The sequence below is a fragment of the Phyllostomus hastatus genome, unplaced genomic scaffold, assembly GCF_019186645.2.
Source record: "Phyllostomus hastatus isolate PE091 unplaced genomic scaffold, TTU_PhHast_1.1 phas_scaffold_39, whole genome shotgun sequence".
In the NCBI taxonomy this organism is placed as follows: Eukaryota; Metazoa; Chordata; class Mammalia; order Chiroptera; family Phyllostomidae; genus Phyllostomus; species Phyllostomus hastatus.
Genome location: NW_025334028.1, coordinates 25,523,911 through 25,547,130, shown reverse-complemented (window position 1 = coordinate 25,547,130; position 23,220 = coordinate 25,523,911). Strand labels below are relative to the sequence as shown.

Here is a 23,220-nt window from a genome sequence, read left to right as displayed (position 1 = left end):
TCAAGACCCAGTGACTATGAATAGTAAATATTATGAACATGGTTGCTTTAAGTAAAGGTTACATTTTGTAATTTTACTAAATTTAAGTGGTTTTCTGAAGTGAGAATGGTGGTGTGTGTTCTTTTGGAAATGAAAACATAATAGAAAATAAACAGAGTTAACTAGTTAGTTTTAAGTTCTTTTCCTGGGCTTATTAAAATGCTGGTATTTTATTTTAGTTTTTTCCCTGTAATACCTCTCTGATCTCTAATAAGTACTTTGGCTCCCATAGTGGAGACTGTAGGGAAATAGGAAAAAAATTTTTGGAATACAAAGCTGTGTAAACACCCACAGGTAACATGTACTGTGCAACGTTCCAAGTTTTGATTGTTTATGTTACAAAGAACCACAATGTAAATCAAACTAAAAAGGTTTGCACAGCAAACAAAATCACCAACAAATGAAAAGAGAATCCACTGAATGGGAGAACATATTTGCCAGTGATACATCTGATAAGATGTTAATTTCCAAAATATATAAAGAACTCATACAACTCAACACCAGGAAGACAAACAATGCAATTTAAAAATGGGCGAAGGACCTAAATAGACACTTTTCCAAAGAGGATGTACAGATGGCCAATAAACATAGGAAAAAATGATCAACTGCACTCATCATCAGAGAGATGCAAATTAAAACCACAAGTTATCACCTCACACTGGTCAGAACGGCCATTATTAATAAATCTACAAACAACAAGTGCTGGCAAGGATGTGGGGAAAAGGGAACGCTTGTGCATTGTTGGTAAGAATGCAGACTGGTGCAGCCAGTGTGGGAAAAAATATGGAGTTTCCTCCAAAAGTTAAAAATGGAACTGCCTTATGACCCAGTGATTCCACTTCTCGGAATATATCCTAAGAAACCTTAAACACTAATTCAAAAGAATATAAGCACCCCTATGTTCACTGTTCATTGTTTACAATGGCCAAGATCTGGAAATAGCCCAAGTGCCCATCAGTAGATGAGTGGATAAGAAAAACTGTGGTACATTTATACAATGGAATACTACATAGTCATAAAAAAAGAAATCTTACCTTTTGTGACAGTGTGGATGGACCTGGAAATTATTATGCTAAGTGAAATAAGCCTGTCAGAGAAAGACTAATACCACATGATTTCACTTATATGTGGAATTTAATGAACAAAATAAACAAACATAGTGGAGATACACTCATGGACACAGAGAAAAGACTGGCAGCTATCAGCATGGAGGGAGGTTGGGGAACTGGATGAAAGATGAAGGGATTAATCAAAAAACATATATACTGTACATAACACATAGACACAGACAACAGAGTGGTGATAGCCAGAGGAAAAGGCAGGGAGGAGTATAGTTGAAAGTGGAAAAAGTAGTGGAAATGAGGACAGAGACTTTGCTTGAGGTAATGGGTAGACAAAGCAGTGTGCAGATGATGTTTTATTGAGATGTACACTTGAAACCTGCATGGTTTAGTGAACCAGTGTCACCCCAATAAATTCAATTAAAAACACCACAGTAATATTAATCAAATAAATTTGTAAAAGCTTCATATTAGCCAATAGTTTATGTCTGTTAGAAATAATCATTTATACTTTTTGGTCATTTAAAAATAGTCTTCAGGATTTATTGATCCTTTGAATTATTCTTTTAGTCTCTAAGTCAATTAAAATCTGCTCTAATCTTGTTCCCTTTCTTCTACTCACACCAGAGACATGGAGATAAAGAACAAACTGACAGTGATCCGAGGCGAAGGGGTGAATAATGGGGGGAAGAAGGGAAAGGGGCAAGTCAAGGAACATGAATAAGGACTCACGTGCACAGACAATGGGGCTGGGATTGAATGTGGGAGGGAGGGCAAAGAAGGGGAGAGCAATGGGGAAAAAGGTGGGACAACTGTAACTGAACAAAAATAATTTTTTAAGGAAATAAATAAATAAATAAAAACATTCTTCATAAGTGAGAGTTACGTGATATTGGGAATTTCATAAAGGAGGTGATTGCAGTGATGCTGCCTAAGAGTTCTATGTAATTGTTCTAATGAGAAAGATGAAGAAATGACAGTGGTGTTATTAAATTATGCTAATCAAGAAGTTAGCCTTGAAAGAAAGAGGTAGAAAGCATAATAAATGAAATCAGTGGGATTAAGTTGTAAATTCTTGAAGACTCCTGAGGCCTTGTCCAGCTTAATAAGAAAAGCAAAAAGATTCTTAGAGAATTATGATAATTAGAAAGAAGGCGTATGAGTGGCTGATAACCAACACTATCACCATATGCCTGGTTGGAACTACTCTAGCCTCCACTGTATGGATAAGGAATTACTGTAGTTACAAAGGGGCTAAGCAATTTGCTGTATGATGGAGCTGAACTGTGGGCCTGGGTTTGTCCACCTCCAGAGCCAGCAGACCTCTAATAGTGGTGTAAACAATTACTTCAAAGTTTGGCAGCCCAAAACTGACGTAGCAACTCAAGGATGCCACCAAAGAGCCAGCTCCTCCTGTTTTACTTATCTGCTGTCTCTGGTGTAGGACCTTTTAGTCTCGTGGTTGAAAATGGCTGCTAGCCCTCTATGTAGTGTACCTACATTTTGGGGAAAAAGAAAAGGAAATGTGAGAGGGCAAAGAGTAAGCAGCATGATCCTTGAAAGCCTTGCCTTATTGTTTGAGAATGGAAGTCCCCCACAAGGACCCCCACTTATATCTCATTACAAAGAACTGGGACACGTGACCACCTCTGGCTGCAAAATGGCTAAGCATTGGAGTACTTGGCTCACAGCCTATATGTGTATAGCACAGGAAGCTTCGGGTGAAGGGACTGAAATTAGTGTTTAGGAAAGTCTGCCTTATAGGTTTTTCAGTTATTTTGTATACGTTTACTTTTTCTGACATAATGGAAACCTACAGAGAACAAAGAATGTGTTTTTGTATCTTTGAATTGCCCACACTAATGAACAAGAGCATGCCATAATACTTATTACAATGTCTAAGACATTTTGGCTACTCAGATCATTGTTGTTGTATTTTTTTAACTTTAATTTAGAAATTACAACCAGGAAAGAATTAGTGACTCTAGTTTCTCTGAAAATGATAGAATCCATAGATTTCTATCTAGTGACTCATTTCCTTGTATGAACATTGGAAAATTACCCAGCGTTTCTGCTTCATCAAGTTGGCCCATTAGATAAGAAAAGTTAATGGTAGTATTACTTGGAATATTTTAAGTATAAATTCCAAAAGCAGGGTGGGAAAGAAATCATATAAATGTACATTGGTCAGACCGGACAGGTGTGGTTCAGTTGGTTGGGAGTTGTCCTATAAAGCAAAAGGTCACGGTTCCATTCTTGGTCAGTGCACATGCCTGGTTGAGAGTTCAGTCCCTGGTCAAGGCAGGTATGAGAGGCAACCGACTGATGTTTCTCTCTCACAAAGATGTTTCCCTCTCTTTCTCCCTCCCTACCCCTCTCTCTAAAAGTAAGTAAATAATATCTTTAAAGTGCTGCACCCTAAAAGAAGTATATTGGTCAACAAGGGCTTTTTCAAGAGCAGTAAAAGGTAAATAGGAATTAGGATAAGTTATTGTAATCAAAGAAAAGATTAGCAATTGAAAACTAAGAATACTCTAATTTCAAATATTTTAACCATTCAGAGTTCTAAGGGGGAAAAACTAAGTACAATTCATTCTTTTAAATTGCTCAAATTGCTGTTTATTTGTTTAAATCTCAGTTTGCCGAAAAACGGATCTTGTTTGTTGTTCCTCTATCATCTTATTCTTAATTATAAATCATGGAGGATGAAAATAAAACAATTGAACATGAAGATTTGGAACCAACAGGGGTGAATCACACAGCTTGCATGTATCAAGAAACACAGGTAAACCTGTAATTGGATGAAGTACATCCCAAGTTTTTCCTTAAGGAAAGGACTACATGTTTCCAAATCCATGATACAAGTGTTCTCTCTTTATTCCCTATCACTCAGTTAACAATTCTCCCTATTCTTGATCCCCAAACTCATATAGTCCAGGGTAGGTGTGACTACCAGTTTTCCCAGATGGTCATTAGCAGCTGGCCCAATATGAGGCTAGACAAATAAGAACCCTGTGAAATTCACTGTGTTCCCAGCCTAACCCTTAGTATGGTTCTTTCATTGCTTAAATTTAAGTAAATGAATGAATGTGAATTGGTTTTTGCCACAGATAGTTACATTTTCCTGAACCACTTTTATACATTTACCAACTATTGCCTTCAATTATATCTTAAATAACTTAATTTTATGCCCAGTATAGTAAAACATAATGAAATTTTATGTGACTTAAGCATTTATAATGATACAAATAGTGACTCAATGGTAAATATGCCCAAGATAATTCTTGTTACAGGTATTAGCTAATTAACTAATAATAAAGCTGTGTACTTCCCCGGTGTTAGCCTTGATTCTAGTAATGGAAATTTGATTTTTGATGTGATAACTCAGTAACTAAAAAAATGTATAGCAAATATGCAACTTTAAAGATTTTTTTTAATTGCCTTAAACATAGGAGGAAACAGTTATGAACCTCAAAGGTATAAATGGAAATGAACCAACAGAAGGAAGTAGCATTGTGAATACCAGTGAAAGAAGCCTGCAGGAAACACCATCTGAATCAAATTGTTTGCAAAGACTGAAGCAAACATTCACTTGCCCTCCACATGGCTTACTGGATAGAGTAATAACGAATGGTATGTAAATGGTAAGGATGAGTTCAGAAACAGAGTACAAAAGACAGAGTTGTTATATAATGGGAAATCCTAAAATAACAGTTTAAAGAACAAAAGGAAGTTTAATTCTCTCTCACATCAAAACTACTAGGTGAGCTCTGGCTGGTGTAGCTCAGTGGGTTGGGTATGGCCCTGCAAACTGAAAGGTCGCCTGTTTGATTCTTGTCAGGGCCCGTGACTGGGTTGTGGGCCAGGTTCCCAGTTGGGCAAGTCCAAGAGGCAACTGATTGATGTTTCTCTTGCACATCAATGTTTCTCTCCCTCTCTCTTCCCTTTCATCTACTGCCTCTAAAAATAAATAAATAAAACCTTTATAAAAGTAAAATAAAAACTACTAGGTAAACAATTCACAATGGTAAGTTGCTCTGATCCACATAGTCATTTAAGGGCCCAGGCTGAAGGGCTCTACCATCTCGGACAGCAGACTTCCAAGAGTACTGTGGTCACCATTCCAGCTGCCAGGAAAAGACCAAGAACCAAGGACCTTTTCCTTTTCTGTATCTGAGTTATTTCGCAGGATTATGTTAGGACTCCAATGAGAAAAGTGTCAGAAATCACTTGGAAAATAGAAAAGCACTACGTAAGTGCTGGTTGTCATTACCATTAGTTAGTGCAATTAATGTTTGAGCGAACTCAGCTCAGTCTATACTTCCAAATGAATCACATCATTTTATGAGTAAGGATTTTGGTTTGCAGTTCAACTTATTCCAGTAAAGCTGTTATTACTTAAAATATTTGGGATATATTACTTTGGGAATTTATCTCAGCATGATTTTAAATATTGTTAGGTTTGAGATATTTTTGTCTTTGAAGAACGGATTTGGTTTTTCGAAGCAGCCAAACATTATTCCTATACCAATTTGGTGCATATATGGGCGTTCAAATTGAATAACGCTTTTTTGTTGTTCAGAAAGGAAGTGCACGTGTTAGTGTGAATGTGTGTGGGCTTGTTATGCATGTTGGAGGATGTGCAGTATAACAGGAAAAAGGAGAAGGGGTTTGCAAATTATCTATAAAGGCAGATTGAAAGACAATTTCAAAAATTGTATTGAGGAATGACAGCATCATTGAAATAAATATATTGCCTCCCAGAGTAAATATATAACATGTTTGTTGTAGAATGTAACATACTTAATCTAGAAGTAATCTTTATTGAAGTCAGGCTCACTTTATAGTTGTTTTTTTATTTGGGAGCTCTAAAAGACATTTTTACCATTCTCAGTTGCGACAATGGACACCAAGTATAATACATTATGCTTTAGGCTCTAGACATGTTTTCAATGAAATTAGGTATGTTTCCAAATTAGCATAAGAAAAAAATCTTGATTTAAAACACATAGAAAAAAACCATGTTCCAAAATATATACTAGTTTATATGACTACAGATAATTTAATATCATTTCTGTCCTTATTATTATTTTTCTGAATTTGTATCATTCAAATTATGGCACGTTTCTAGTTAAAATGTGTACAGTAAAACAGATAGAGATTGATATAAGGAAAGGGTATGATGAATGTTGTGATTTTGAGACTTAGTATTTTTATTTTAAATTTTTTTAAACAAATGTATTTACTTTTAGAGAGAGGAGAAGGGAGGGAGAAGGAGAGGGAGAGATACATTAATGTGCAAAAGACACATCAATAGTTTGCCTCTCGCATCCCTTCAAGTGGGGGGACCTGGCCCACAACACTGGCATGTGCCTTGACTGGGGATTGAACCAGTAACCTTTCAGTTTGCAAGCTAGTGCTCAACCCACTGAGCCACACCATTCAGGGCAAGACTCATTATGTTTTAATTCTATAATCACTGTCCATAAAGTGCCAGAGAAATTTAACTCAGTGTATAAACATCTCTTCACCTGTTTTCCTTTACTTCTATTCCTGAGGCTTGCAAGATTGTGTTTTTCCTATACTATTTCCTGTGACCATTCAGTATATATAATTATCCTTATTAATAAGTAAATATCAATATTACATGTGAATATTCAATTTTCCAAAATAAAAAATGAGAAGCAAATTATTAACTAAATTAAATGTGATTTAAGGAAACCTTATAAATGTACATTTGCTATGTATCTATAACTGCATTCTGAATATGGAAAATTAGAGGTTTAAAAAAGTGGTCTTAAAGTGGAAAAAAATTTAATTATTGACAGTGTTTGTTTATTTCCATCATTATATAATTTATGTTACCAGTGTATTTTTGGTCAAGTATATTGCCAATATATACTTATTAATACAGTAGTTATTTGTTTCCATCAATAACTGGGTAACCAGATCTGATATATGAGACATTAAAGTTCCATTGAATGGAAAACTCTTAATTCTACCTTGCTAAATTTAGTATAAAATTGGGTTTATGCTGTGATAAAGTAAAATTTAGTAGCTGGCAATTCCTGCTTTCCTATTATACCCCCAATACTGCATAGAAATTTCAGCTCATATAGCCATTGGAAAATACCAAAGCCCCTCAGTTATTTCACTACAATAGCATCACAAGCCTAGAAAATTCTGAACAATTCTGTTATGATTTAAAAAATGGAATATTGGATTCAATCTCTAGCAATATGGTAGACAAGCCTCAACAATCTTTTTACTAATACCAATGAAAACATCTGAAAAAAATATATTGTCTTTTTAAATGTACCATTTATCCATCAAGGAAACAAGAAATCATCATACACCAAAACAAAGTATAAGTAAAAGAAATAAATAAGTACTCAGTCTGACTTTTACCCCAGAGGCTTCTGCAAAACACCAATGAATCTGAGGTTTATTTTAAGAACCGTGAGTATGGGAGGCTACACTAGAGCCTGCCCGGGTTGGAAGAAATATAGTAGGAAAAATCATTCTCCCTTACCCATACAAAGCTGGGACTCAGTGTGATAGTTGATTCGACATAAGCCTGCCCTGCAGATGGGGGCTGCAACTAAATCTATCAGTCTCAATTGTGGTGCTGGCCAGGGCGAGTAGTCTCCCCTAAAAATGCATAACTTCATGCTCATTTATGCTTCAAAGTCACTGAAGAAAATCAAGGTGAAAATATGTCTAAAACTGGTCCTGGATTATGAGCTTCTGAGTATGTGGGAGAAGTGAATTCAGATCCTTTCTGGAAAAACTCACATTCTACCTAAGGCTTCAACAATTCTAAAAGATAAAGTTTCAAGAAATAGGTTACTATTGCAAAAACAAACAAGAAAAATCACAACATGCATGAGGAAGCATTTCAAAACATTGCATTATCTAAAAATATAGAATATAAAATATTTTGATATCTGAAGTTGAGATACAAATATAAGTACAAAATAAGTAACTACTTTTAAAAATGAACAAATTTATTTTAATAAAGAACCAAATTGAATTTCTAGAAATGAAAGATATAGAACAGTAATTGGAATTGAAAACTTAGTGGCTAGATTAGGCAGCAGGGTAATAAAAAGAAAATTGGTAAACTAGCAAATAAGTCTGAAGAGATTATCTAGAATGTAGTACACACAGAAAAAATGGATAATATGGAAATTAGGTTAGCAACATGGAGAAAAGAGTGTGACTATCTAATCATAGTTCCAGAAAAAGAGAACAGGAAGAATGGTGAAGAGGAAGTATTTAAAGAAATAAAGACTGGGAATTTTCAAGAATTAATGAAAAACAAAAACTAAGGAAACCAAAGGAAGCCATACCTAAACATAACATACTTAAAAACAGCCAAAGAAAAATTCTCTAAAAGAGCTAAAATTAAACTTAAAATGAAAATTAGCACCAGTGAAAGCCTGAAAAAACAAGGAATAATATTTCCAAGGAACTCTGAACTTAGGATTGTATACCCCCAGAAGAACTATCTTTTAAAAATGAAAATAAAAATAATTACACACAAGTAAAGCAGAATTGACTGCCAACAGATCCTAATAAGAAATATGGCATACTTGGCTGCAGGGTGTTTCTGTGTCATGAATTAACTCATTTGCAATGGTAAGTAGGAACTTGTGTCAGTGTAATATGCAATTTGCATTTTTGTACATAATTTTTCCTGGCACGTTAATACTTTGCATCATCAAGCAGTAAAAGTGAATACAAATTGAATCGAGGCCCTGGCCAGGTAGCTCAGTTGGTTAGCACATGGTCCTGATATGCCAGGGTTACGGGTTTGATCCCCGGTCAGGGTACCTACAAGAATTAAGCAATAAATGCATAAGTAAGTGGAATAGCAAATTGATGTTTTGCTCTCTCTCAAAATCAATCACTCTGTTTTTCCCATGAGCCTTTCTATTTCCAGTGTACAGTTGTGTAGAACACAAGGTTCTCAAATACAGAAGCATTTCACATTTTAACAAATGCCTCTACTAAAGGGAATACTTCAGGCAACAAGATAGTTGTCTCAGGTGAGGGTTATGATATAGCATAATGAATGATGATTAAAAAATAGGTAAGTATGTGGGTAATTCTGAACAAACATTGACAGTAGGAAAGAAACAATAGTAATGTTTAAATCAAGGCAGAACTAAATACTGGAATGGGATTGTTCAAGTGTTTTCATGTTCCTGCGAAGAGGGTAAAGGTAGTGATTGTTTCTCTTTTTAATATTAACTAGTGAGATATTTATTGTAAAATTTTAAGGAAAAATAAGGAAATGTTAAAAAAAATGTCAGAACAGCTCCTGTCAGCAGTGTGAAAGGAAATTGGGAAGGAATTAGGAGGGGTCACACAGGTGGATTCAAAACCACTCTTGGTGACATTCAACTCCCTGAGATGTTGGTAATTACCTGGTTGTTCATATTACTAATGGTCTTCAAACTTACACATGGTTGTAAGTACTTGCATATATTGTCTATTTTAAAAATTAGATTATATTAAAATCTATATATAACAACTTATTAATAGAAACTAGTTTTCCTGGTTTGTTTCAGTTACCATGGTTGTTCTTCTATGGGCTGTAGTTTGGTCAATTACTGGCATCGAATGTCTTCCTGGAGGAAACCTGTTTGGAATTATAATCCTTTTCATATGTGCCGTCATTGGAGGTAAAATTATGGGGCTCATTAAGTTGCCTACGTTGCCTCCACTGCCTCCTCTTCTTGGTAAGTGCTAAACACATCCTGTCTTCTTCAGAGTGAATTATGTTTTAGGAGTAGTACTTTGGAAACCTTGGGAAATAAAGGAATAAACTATTTCTGGATTTTCTGTGCTAGAGCTAAAAACTGATAGTTTAACTTTGAGGATTTTTGTGAGTCACTTGTGAAAAAGGTGATTTCAAAAAATTAAGTTATATACGAGGTCTGTCCAGAAAAAGTCCAGCCATTATTAATATAAGGAGAACAGTTTGTGTGACATGGATGTAACCTGGCAGCCGAGGACAGTGGACTGGAATGCATATGCATGAACAATGACGACTTCACGGTACTAGTCAGTGGGGGTGGTAGACACCATTAAGTGAGCATGTGTACAGTGTGGCCATCGTATTCAAAATGACTGAGTAGAGCAACGAATCTGTATTAAATGTTGCATTAAGCTTGAACATTCCCATGTGGAAACTATTGGGATGATTCAGCAGGATGCAGCTATGGGCAACTGGTGATTGACAGCTTCATCAAGACAACAAACCTGCTCATGCATCACGTCTCATGCAGAGGTTTTTGGAGAAACATCAAATCACCCAGGTAACTCAGCCCTGCTACAGCCCAGATTTGGTGCCCTGCAACTTACGGCTTTTCCCAAAACTAAAATCGCCTTTGAAAAGGAAGAGATTTCAGACAATCGATGAGACTCAAGAATATGATGGGGCAGCTGATGGCAATTGGGAAAACTGTGTGGGGTCCCAAGGTACTCCCCTACTTTGAAGGGGACTAAGGTATCATTGTCCTATGTACAGTGTTTCTTGTATCTTGCATCTTCAGTTATTGTCTCTATTTTTCATATTACATGGCTGGATACCTTCTGGACAGACCTCGAATACTGTACTTAGAGTTGAGTAACTTGCATTAAAAACATGAACAATAAATACTTAAAACTGATCCTAAGTATTTTATGACATTTCCCCTTATCTCTGCTCTTGAGATTGTGGAAATACCATATCATGGTGTGGCAGTGCCCATCTCTTTCCAGCTCCACATTCAGTGACACCAAGTTCATAGTTTAACATGGGCCAGGATGGAAGTATTTATAATACAGAAATCAGCAAATGCTACAAATAAGGACTTGATATACTCTAAGTCTCTCACATCTTTGACAAACAAGTGAAGTTCCCATACATATTTTCATTTGTATTAACATAACATTCATTCATTATGAATTTCATTATTCATTAACATTAACATAAACAAAAGTAAACACCAGCATTTATCGTGACACCAATACTCGCTTGTCAGTGATGTGAGTGACTTCTTTGCTAAGCTTTTTCACTAAGGACTTGCTTCAAAAATAACTTGGCAGTATTTGAAATAAACTGGACTTTTGTTGATAGTTTTTAAATATTTTTAAAAATTTATAATACAAATTTTTAAAAAAAGAATACACCTTTTGAAAGTAGGTGTTCTTTCCTGCACAACCAAGGAGAGGCTCCTGCGGGCATGGAGGCAAGAAGGGGATGCCTGCCGAGTGGCAGTCAGTTGGCCACACCAACCCGGACCACTGGCGAAGGAAACACGGCCCCAGGGAAATTGTTTTTACGTTCATCAGGAGAATAAAAAGTGCTCCCTTATCCCCTCTAAAACTCCTAAAGAAACTCTTGACATATTTTTGAGTTCTTGTAAGATTATTATTTCTCTGGATTTCAGGTAATTATGTGCTATAATCAATCTAGGACTGGTTTAGATCCACATTTTAAGTTTCAATAAGAAACTATTGACATACTAATGAAATATAAGTTTAGTGTAGCACTTTTGGCTGGTAATTCATCAATATCTATAAAAATGATATACATACCTGGACCCTAGAGCCTAACATTTCCACTGCTGTGAATTATCCTGTGGATATACTTGCACAAACCTGCAAAGCTATAAGCTCCATATGAACAGGGACCATGTTGGTCCAGCTCACCTCGGTGTTACCAGGGAACCGTAAGAGTACCGTAAGGCTGGCATGTAGTAGGCACTTAATAAGTACCTGATATATGAACTGGTCCATGAATTGGCCCCAAAATTATGATATTTTCAAACAATGAGGTACTATTATGACTTTTTAAAAGAATAAGGCAAATATAGATGTGCATCATTGGGAATATGTTCAGAATATGGGTTAAGTGTAAAAAAACCTAAATTGCACAGTGGTGTAAAAACATGCTCCCATTTGAGTCCAACACAGAGTACACATGCATGCAAACACACGTTGTGCTTAAGTAGGTAATGAAACGTTCTGGAAGAGCACAGAAAACACTTCACAGTGGAAACTTTTGGGGAATGAAGGTGGAAAGTTACAGTGGGGTTGGACATACACTTGTTACTTCACTCCTGCCTGTAATGTGTTAATTTTTACCATGTTCTTATCACTAATCTTTGAAAGAGCTATTATACCCTACTGCATACTTTCAAAAATTCTAGAAAGACCATGACTGCAGAATTCAGGACTTTGAGACCTTATTCTAGATTAAATGGCAGTGATAAGAGATGCCTAGAGGTGAATTCAGCTTTCTTGCCTGGAGGTATCTGGAGCAAGTTACTAAAAGCTGTGCTTATAATTCGTCTCTGTTCTCACAGCTTACATACAAAGCATCTCAACCTCAGTAAATGTGTTTAGTCCTTTAACATGTGGTGCCTATGAGGACATAGTGAGAGGAGGGCAGGAGCCTCACAGTGCCTGGTGGAGCAGTCTTCCCCTTGGTATGAATGTGTGACATCAGCAAGGGCAGAATTCTCTCACGACCACTCAGCTTTCTCAGTCACACTCAACTACTTGCAAATTCCAGATTATGTCGCCCTTTCTCGTCATACCTTGGAAGAAACTTCAGTGTCTTCCATAAACTTCTCAACTCCCCCAATCTCCTCTCCTTCCCCCTTCCCTGCCTTTGAACTGCTGTGACTCATCCTCCTGTCTCAGCTTATGCTTATGGTTTTATAATATTGCGTCTGTCCAGTTGTCTTGCCCCCCTACAGTCTGCAAGCTTGTTGAGGTGTGATGCCAAGTCTTCGTCCATTATTATCTCAAATACCTACCCTAGTGTCTCAGATACTGAAGGTGTTGGTATGTGTTGAATTGTTGAATGAAAGGAGGCACTTCTAAGCCTTTGTAAAGCAGGTTGTGTTTTTTTAATTAAATTATCTGGTTTGAAGGTAAAATAGAGCCCCACATAGGTATTTATTGATATTTCAGGTAATCTGACATAGCAAGTAATTTCAGGAGCTGTTTGCTGCTTGCACACAGATGACTGAATTGGATATTTTATTAAAACATTTCATATTTAGAATTTGATCACACTTTACAATACTGTCCTATTTCTCTCAGTTTCAGTTACTCTAATGATTATTTTAGTCTATCATTTTTATTGCATATTAAAGCCTTTTGTTAGCTTCTTTATCATATTAATTTTTAAATTAAAGTTTAATGAGGACTAAGGACTAAGCATAAAGGAAGTAGTTTCTGGGATTATAGAATAATCTCGTTCACATCTAAAATGCCAAAAAAGATTTTCTGTGTTTGAAAACTAAAGAGTTGTTTGACTCCTCCATTCCAGGCATGCTGCTTGCTGGGTTTCTCATAAGAAATATCCCTGTCATCAGTGAGAACGTGCAGATCAAGCACAAGTGGTCTTCTGCTTTGAGAAGCCTAGCCCTGTCTATTATATTGGTTCGTGCTGGCCTTGGGCTGGATTCAAAGGTATTGAAGTTGTAAAATTCTAACTCTTGACCATGAATTTTGTTCCTCCAATGCTGCAAGTATCAGAATCACAGCTTTAGAAAATGGGTATGGACACTTTTCATGGCATTCTCAAGAAGGCAGTGGAATTTATTTCATGCAGGACTATCCCCAGGAGATGTCCCCATGTTTTTTTATGGAGAAAAGTACAGTTATTGTCTGTTTGGGGACAGCACCAAGAATAAAGCACTCCCCTTTCTCTGTCAGAGATATAGGCCATAGTTATAGATAATGATCATGAGAGAGCCATCCTGTATTTGAAGCCCAAAGCCCAAAATAGGGGTTCAGGGCTAACTATACTAGCTTAGGAAACTGCCTAGAATACAGAATGAGTCTCAAGTATACTTTTCTAAAATGATTTTAGTCATGTATGATTTTGAAGATGGGAGTGAATATTTGGGGGGATGAAGGTCGTTAACCTGGGTTCATTCTGGGGCCACAAATCATGCATAAAGCCAACACTGAGAAGATTAAACCTGCTTGGGTTCAAACCTAACTCCACCATTCACCAGTTTCATGATCTTGGGCAAATGACTCTAACTTACACCTTTTCAGATGAGGACATCTAAAAATGGTGGTAATAATATTACCTACATTACAGGTTGTTATGAGGCCTAAATAAGTTATCTCCAAAACACTTAGAACACTGAAATGTTTGTGAAGTAAGACTCAGTACCTGCAAACTTCATGATGATCCAGACATGGCCTGAATACTGAAGAAAAAGCATTTAATGTCATTTTCTCTGTTGGTGTTCAGAGGCTTATTTTAATATGTCTATTTTTATATTTCAGGCCCTGAAGAAGTTGAAGGGTGTCTGTGTACGATTATCCATGGGTCCTTGTCTTGTCGAAGCATGCACGTCCGCCCTTCTTGCCCACTTCCTAATGGGTTTACCGTGGCAATGGGCATTTATACTGGGGTAATGATTTTGCCTTGTTATGTGAAAATATGCATGGTCATTTAGGGCTTTCTCTGATTCTATACAAGAGAATGCATAATAGCACTTTCTTAAGGACATCAGAAAATATAACATGGATATTCCAGCATAGTGTTATGACTATTAATATTCCAACATATGATTAGGTGATCCTGCTGTCTCTTCCTTCCACTGTCAGTTCTTATTTCAAATGGCTAAGGACCAAGAGAGGAAAATAAATATAAATTGCTTAGTAGAAATTTAGGGCTAATAAGTAGGCAAGAAGTTAGTTGTGAGTTCTCATGGTTAAGACTCTGGAGCTACACTGCCTGGACTCAAGTCCTAGCTTGGGACTCTCCAGGATGTGGTCTCTGGCAGTTACCCCATCTCTCTGTACCTCAGTGTCCTCATCTGCAAAACGAACAGGATGACTGTAGCTGCCTCATGGGTTGTTATGGGGATTAAATTATTTAATATATATGAAGTGCTTAAAGTGGTGTTTGGCACGTGTTAAGTACTATAAAGGCTTTTGCTGTTATTACTGCTTCTATTCTTCGTATCACCATCACCGTCAGTGTGGCCTTCCCCTTCTGATCTGTTGTCTCATTTGACATACTAAGCCCTGAGAGAAGAATCACTGGATCCCAATCCAAAAATCCATGGCCGTGTTTTTTAAAACTTATGCCGTGAATGTTTTTTTTTAAAGGTAGGTGCCTGGGTCCTAACCCCATAGGTCTTCTAGACCAGCAGTCCCCAACCTTTTTGGCACAAGAGACCGGTTTCATGAAAGACAATTTTTCCACAGATGGGGGGAAGCTCACTTGCCTGCCATTATTTCCTGCTGTGCAGCCCAGTTCCTAACAGGCCAAGGACCAGTACCTGTCCTTGTCCCAGGGGTCAGGGACCCCTGTTCTAGACCATCCATACCTAAATATATATACGCAAGCAAAGTGCTTGCAATGCAGCTTGTTCATGGCCACAGTTTGTTTAAAAAAAAAAGTGTTCCATAGAACTTGTATATGTGTGTTTCTGGTTTGAGGCATCACTGCCATTTAAAAGACTATCTAAAGGGTATCCTCTAAAAAAAGTAGAGGTTGTTGTAATTTTAGTAATGATGGTGATGATGGTGGGTGGGTAAGATAGTATCATAAATGTTTAAAGTGCTACCTGCTTAGCTTTGTTTTAGGTGCTGTGTCTCCAGCTGTCGTGGTGCCTTCAATGCTCCTTTTGCAGGAACGAGGCTATGGTGTTGAAAAGGGTGTCCCAACCTTACTCATGGCTGCTGGCAGCTTTGATGACATTCTGGCCATCACTGGCTTCAACACATGCTTGGGCATGGCCTTTTCCACAGGTAAACTGATCAGTTCACAGTGTGCTGACCTCTTGAGCTCAAGAGAGAGATTATGATGAAATAAGTGTGGCATATTTGTTTGATGACTGATTAAGGTAAATTCAAATAGAGAAAGCAACTCAAGAGTTAGTTCCTTACCTAAGGGGGAACTAGTAGCTTCCTACCCTCCCTCCCTTCATTGTCTAGACACACTGCTCAAGTAGTGTGGGAAGTGAATGAAGGGGGAATGCAAAGTAGCAACATTTAAAGGAGAACAGCTTTTGCATGGAGCCATCTAGGAAAGTTTAATCTGGAGACCTCACACAAAGGTTGAGTAGATTTTTCAATGAGCAAAATGACAGAGAAGAGTTCGAGTGGAAGGAACAATTTCCGTTCTCTCATTTTTATATTTTATGGTTACAAACAATGATTTAGATGAGTGTCTTATTAATACTTGATAATTGTCTGATTTGGGTATATTTTGTTTTAAGTAGTAATAAAGAAGAAACACTTTAGAAGGTTATGTATTCTCTGTACAGTTCCCTGTAGTTGTCTTAACCATTTTGTGGTTATATATGATTTATAGTGATTACCTAGAACCTCATCTCTTCTTATTGCCCCAGTTTCCTTAACATCCAGTCCCTTCCGTATCTCACTAGTAAATTAATCTTATCAAAGCATGGCTCTCATAATGTTACTTTCCTTTTCAAGAACAATGAGGATTCCCTATTACCTATTAAATCAAATCTACTTTGTTGCCTTTGTCTTAACTGTACTGTATCTATCCAAACTTATGTTCTCGCTGCTTTCCTGGCCCACACCTTTAAAACAATGATTCTCAGCCTCAGATGCACTCTAGTGTCAAGGTAAGAAACATCCAAACCTGCAGAGAATTTTTATGTATTTATATGAGCCAAACTCACAATAATGTCTGGGAAGCAAAATTGAACAAATTGGGAAACTGCTCTGGAGAATAGCAGTTTTACAGCTTATTTTATGCATTAGAATCATAGGAGGAACTGTAAGACAGGAGGTTACATGAAATTCATTGGTGATAGATTAGGGATGCAAGAGAAAACAAAGAGGCAAAATATCTGAGATCGAATAAAGAGTAAAATGGAGAGACACATACTTCTTTTACATTGGTGGATCCAAGGTAGTTAACAATTAACATTTACAGCATACAGGGATGGTGTGCAGAGAACAAGATAACAATGAGGGGTTCTGCCAAGGAAGCCGCAGGCCGGGGATATGAGTACCCACAGTGACCCACTTTTAGTTAGGAATTTTTATGATTCAGACCATCCTATGTGGCTACTTTCAGCCTCTGTGTTTGTAAAGCCCACCATGCAGGCCACCCCTGAGCTTGTTGGGTTTAGTATGTGGTCCTTTTTTGTCCACACTAGAATTACCTAGTGGGGAGGTTAAAAAATATATATATATGGCCCCACCTTAGACTAATTAAAGCCAAACCTTTAGGAACTGAAAACACAGCTATAGAGTGTTGAAAAAGATAACCAAGTAAACTTGAAGATCTAATTGGCTTTATTATGTGATTCATGAATTGGGCAACATTCATTTAGCAACTAGAAGGGCTCTCTAAGGCAGGAGCATCAAACTCATTTTCACCGGGGGCCACATCAGCCTCGAAGTTGCCTTCAAAGGGCCAAATGTAATTTCAACTCCATAACAGTTAAGGAGTAGTTACATTTACACAGTCCTAAAATACATTCGGCCCTTTGAAGGCAACCTTGAGGCTGATGTGGCCCCTGGGGAAAATGAGTTTCACACCCCTGCTCTAAGGGTAGGAAAAAATGGAATATTGTTATGGGAAGAAGGGAAAGGCAAGGGAGCCATTGACAAAAGAAAAAAAAAGGATTATTTTTAGACCAGACTGTATTTTTCTTTTGAGGCAGGAAGGGAAGACAAGGATTTGTATTATGCAGAATGCCTCTTCTTTCTAGGGGGGTGGTAGGTAGAGAAGGTCCACATGACAAGATGTTTCCTTGATGTTGACCAGGAAATTCAAGACTTTGAATAAGATTGTATTTCTGAGACATGTTGAAACTGCAGTTAAATCAGGTATTAAATCTAGGTTTGGTATCATGGGCTTTAGCACAAGTGACACCATTGTGGTCCCATAGTTTTGTTTTTAACAAGGGCATCAGAGTTTGCATGAAAATCATGGGGGAGGGGGAAGAGCAGGGGCAGGGAGGGCAGTGGGGAAGGTTTGCTCCGGTTTTCATAATCAGGGGTGGGGTGAGGGGGGAGAAGGCTATGGATAGGTTAAAAAACCTTCCTTGTTGACAATGCTACATTCACTCTGCCTGTTCCTCTACGTGTGGTCCTTCATCCTTTGGATGGGCACTGTCTGGGGCCTCTTAAAAATGTGGATCCCAAGCCCTGCCAGACTTACTGAATTAGAATTTCAGAGATGGAGTCCAAGAAGTCTTAAACAAACAAACAAACAAACAAAAAATACCTTACTATAGAAGAGACTGAAAGTAATTAGTACTTTCTACATGTTTATAGCAAATTATTCACTATAATAGGTCAAGACATATGCTATTATAACATACTTTTGACAGTCATACTCTGTCTAACAGAGAGTTGTCTGAATTAAATAAAATGACTACAAGGGTATTATACTTTTAAATCAGAGAGATGATTGAAACTGTAGGGCAAGAAAAACTGGTTTACCTCTACCCATTTTAGGTTCTTTGGCTGGGGCTCTGTAAGTCAGACTGACCAACGACAGATTAACAGAACAACAGTTTATTAGCACGTGTGTTGTGCCACACTCAAATGGAAGAAGTACTCAGGGAGGAGTGACTGAAAGGAGTGGTTAGAATTTGGGCTTATGTGGCATCTTAGCAAAGAACGGTAATTTTGTAGAGAATTGCCAGACAAAGGATAAGGACTTCGAGCTTTTAGGCCAACAAATTTTGGCAAGGCAAATATATGAGAAACTAATGGTAGATAATGGCTGGTCTTAGGAAAAACTGCTATGTCAATTCTTCTGGTGCCATCTCTGAGCCTGTGAGGGTCCCTGGTGGTCTCAGTGGTTAACTTCTGGCCTTCCTGGTCCAGAGAGAATAGGGACACCTTTACAAATTTGTAGCCAACTTTTAAACAAACAGAGGGGGTGCAGGGAACTTTTTGTGTATCTGTTTTCCTCAAGTGCCTTCAGCTCAAAGTAATCCTTATGCCAAAGGAGCATATTTTGAGGTGGCATAGTCTGCATCCTTCATCACAATAAGAAGAAACCACAATAATTTGTTAGTACATTTACTCTTACAATAGTGTATAAAAAGGCTTTATGTGTTGAACAATTTTAATACAATTTTCTGCACAATGTGCTAACAAAGATTTTCTTCATTCAAGTGTTCTAAATCTTTTATGCTTAGGTGGAATATACTGGTTCTTCTTACCTCTCTATATTATAATATTTCAAAGAAGCTAGACTTCCAAGAGCAATTTCAAAAATAATTTAATTTTTTTAAATTACCACTGACTTTCAGTGTTACTTTATTAGTTTCATTAGTCACTTTACTAGAAACTACATTAGTTTCAGGTGTATAGCCCAGTGGTTAGTCAATGATATAATACACAAAGTGATCCTCCCATTATTTCAAGTACCCACCTGGCACCATATGTAGTTATTACAATACTAACTGTATTCCCTATGCTGTACTTTACATCCCTGTGACTGTACATCCCTATTCAAAAATAATGTTTTTTTCAGATTTACTTTTAGAATAAACATTAGGACTTACCCCTATACTCACTGTGCTAAGAAGAGATTCTTGATTTTAATTGCCAAATTCTTAAATTACTGTATTCTATCTATATCACAGCTACTCAATATCAGTGTGCATTTATTACTTAAAAATGGCAATTTAAAGGCTAGATCTGCCTATGTACCCAGCCTCTGAATATAACAGAAAAAAAATTATCTCTGAATCATGATTTTTACCTTTCATGTTTTCTTGGGCTCTTTAAGTAAATATTTATGGAAGTAGACATACAACAGAGTACACTAGTCATAGCTTATGTCTGTTTTGAAATATATAGCCCATATATATGTGCTTTTCTTATAAGATAGGTCTATTAGACATTTTAAGTCATAAGTTCAAGAATGTAGAGCTCAGACAACATCTATAAACTCTTCCTTCAGTGTAATTTGATGCTTTATGTTGATGTTTAAAGTCAAGTTTGTTTATGGATTTAGAGTTCTGTCTAAAGTTTTTCTTTTTCGTATATTTGTAAGGCTCCACAGTTTTTAATGTCTTCAAAGGAGTTTTGGAGGTGGTAATTGGTGTGGCAACTGGATCTCTTCTTGGACTTTTTGTTCGGTACTTTCCAAGCAGTGACCAGGTAAAAGAAATAATCTGTGGGAAAGTTATGCTCTGCGTTGTTACTGGAAAAGCATTCTGGAGCACTTCCTCCAAAGCCAGTGTGAGGGACATAACTTAGAAAACGGCACCCCATGTCCGAACTGCGTATCTAACAGTGCTGTCTATGAGATGTAGGAAGAGAACTAAATGCATAAGATTTCAATGCAGTCCTAAAGGTTTTTTCTCTGATTTGTATTCTGTATAGTTCAAATTTCTCTGTAAAATGAATAACAACGATTACAAAATAATACAATATGCAAGTTTTAAATTTTTAAATTAATTTTTATTCCATTATTTCTACTTATTTTTATTAATCATTCATAATACATAACTAGAATAAATATTTCAAAAATTTATATGGAATCACAAAAGGCCCTGCAACACAACACAACACAACAGCAATCCTGAGAAAGAACAAAGTTGTAGGAATCACTCTACCTAATATCAAACTATACTGCAAGGCATTAGTAATCAAAACAGCCTGGTACTGTCATGAAAACAGGCACATAGATCAATTGAACGGAATAGAGAGCCCAGAAATAAACCCACACCTTTATAATCAATTAATATTCAACAGAGGAAGCAAGCACATACAATGGGCTAACGATAATTTATTGAATAAATGGTGTTGGGAAAATTGGACAGGTATGTGCAGAAAAATGAAGCTAGACCACTTTCTTACATCACACACAAGAATAAATTCAAAATGGATTGAAGACTTAAATGTTAGACCTGAAATCGTAAAAATCCTGGAAGAAAACATAGGCAGCAAAGTCTCAGGTACTTCTCACAGAAATTTTTTTATCAGAGATATTTTCGCAGGCAAGGGAAACAAAAGAAAAAATAAAAATATGAGACTACATCAAACTAAAAAGTTTTTGCACAGCAAAGGAAAACATCAACAAACTAAAAAGACAACCCACAGAATGGGAGAACATATTCACCAATACATCTAATAAGGATTTAATCTCCAAAGCACTTATAAAGCACTTATAAAACTCAACACCAAATAACTAAGTAACCCAATTAAAAAATGGGCAAATGACCTAAACAGACACTACTCCAAAGAGGACAGACAGATGGCCAATAGACGTATGAAAAGATGCTCAATGTTACTAATATCAGAGACATAATAGTCAACTAAATCAAGATGTAAAATGACTGTGTGCCTTTTATTTAGTATCAAAATACCTTAGATTCTAATACTTTCTAATACTATACATACATCTTAATATTTTATTATAATATTGTTCAATATTTCTAACCACAGAAGATCAAAGTTATTCATGGTTCACAATGCTTTCTCAACATAAAAATGTTTTTTTTTCTATAAGAATTGGCATAATGAAGATTTCAGAGCATTTTGAATGGACTAGAAACTTAAGTAGAGGGATTTCTGGCCATGATGGAGACACAGATAGACACACTTTGCCTCTTTGCATAACCAAAAGAAGGACAACAACAAATTTTAAAAACAAAAAACAACCAGAATTGCCAGAAAATCAAACTGTATGGAAGTCCAACAACCAAGGAGTTAAAGGTGAAAAATTCATCCAGACCGGTAGAAGGGGAGGAGACAGCCAGAGTGGACAGGATGCATGCCAAGGCAGTGGCTGGCAGACTGGGTGGGCGAGGTGACAGCTGGTGGCTGGTGGTTCCACATTTGCCTGTGGATAAACAAGGACAGACAACCCGGAAACAAGACAGATGGTGCAACCCAGGGTTCCAGAGTGAGAAAAGAAAGCCTCAAAACCTCTGGCAGTAAAAAGTTGGGGGAAGGGGTTGCAGTGGCGAGAGAAACTCCCAGGCTCACAGGAAAGTTCATGGGAGAGAACCAGTGTCCTAGGATATACACAAACACACCTACCAAGGAATCAGCACCCGAAGGGCCCAGTGTGCTTATGGGAAGCAGGGAAAGTGACTAAAAGCCGGCCAAGAGCCTAGCAAGTGGCTGTTCCCTCTCTGACCCCTCCCCATATACAGCACCACAATGCAGCAACATGGGTTGCCCCAGCCCTCGTGAATACCTAAGGCTCTACCCCTTACAATATAACAGATGTTACAAGACAAAGAAATATGGCCCAAATGAAAGAACAGATCAAAGCTCCAGTAAAAGAACTAAGTGATGAAAGAGACAGCTAATCTATCAGATGCAGAGTTCAAAACACTGGTAATCAGGATACTCACAGAAATGGTTGAGTATGGTCACTAAATAGAGGGAAAAGTGAAGGCTATGCACAGTGAAATAAAGAAAAATATACAGGGAACCAACAGTGAAGGGAAGGAAACTGGGAATCAAATAAATGATATGGAACAGAAGGAAGAAATAAACATTCAATCAGAAAAGAATGAAGAAACAAGAATTTGAAAACTGCAGAGAGACTTAGGAACCTTTGGGACAACTGCAAATGTTCCAACATCCAAATCATAGGGGTGTGAGAAGAACAGCAGCAAGAAATTGAAAACTTACTTGAAAAAATAGTGAAGGAGAACTTCCCCAATCTGGCAAAAGAAATAGACTTCCAGGAAGTTCAGGAAGCCCAAAGAGTCCTAAAGAAGTTGGACCCAAGAAAGCACACACCAAGACACATCATAATTACATTACCCAAGATGAAAGATAAGGAGAGAACACTAAAAGCAGCAAGAGAAAAAGAGACAGTTACCTACAAAGGAGTTCCCATAAGACTATCAGCTGATTTCCCAAAAGAAATCTTGCAGGCAAGAAGGGGCTGGAAAGAAGTATTCCAAGTCATGAAAGTCAAGGACCTACATCCAAAATTACTCTATCCAGCAAAGCTTTCATTTAGATGGAAGGGCAGATAAAGTGCTTCTCAGTTAAGGTCAAGTTAAAGGAGTTCATCATCACCAAGCCCTTATTATATGAAATGTTAAAGGGACTTATTGAAGAAACAGAAAAAGATCAAAACTATTAACAGCAAAATGACAACAAACTCACAACT

The 23,220-nt window shown here is 37.1% G+C and overlaps 1 protein-coding gene across 2 annotated transcripts in view; it reads left to right on the top strand.

Moving 5' to 3' along the window:
• SLC9B2 (solute carrier family 9 member B2) overlaps positions 1 to 23,220 on the top strand; it is a 47,530-nt gene that overhangs the window by 10,280 nt on the left and 14,030 nt on the right. For both annotated transcript variants that reach the window (XM_045820183.1, XM_045820184.1), the window contains exons 2-8: positions 3,739 to 3,885; positions 4,553 to 4,733; positions 9,677 to 9,847; positions 13,435 to 13,577; positions 14,409 to 14,536; positions 15,709 to 15,884; positions 20,134 to 20,240. In XM_045820183.1, coding sequence (XP_045676139.1) covers positions 3,799 to 3,885; positions 4,553 to 4,733; positions 9,677 to 9,847; positions 13,435 to 13,577; positions 14,409 to 14,536; positions 15,709 to 15,884; positions 20,134 to 20,240 — 993 coding nt within the window. In that variant the 5' untranslated portion in view covers positions 3,739 to 3,798. The remainder of the gene's footprint in view (positions 1 to 3,738; positions 3,886 to 4,552; positions 4,734 to 9,676; positions 9,848 to 13,434; positions 13,578 to 14,408; positions 14,537 to 15,708; positions 15,885 to 20,133; positions 20,241 to 23,220) is intronic.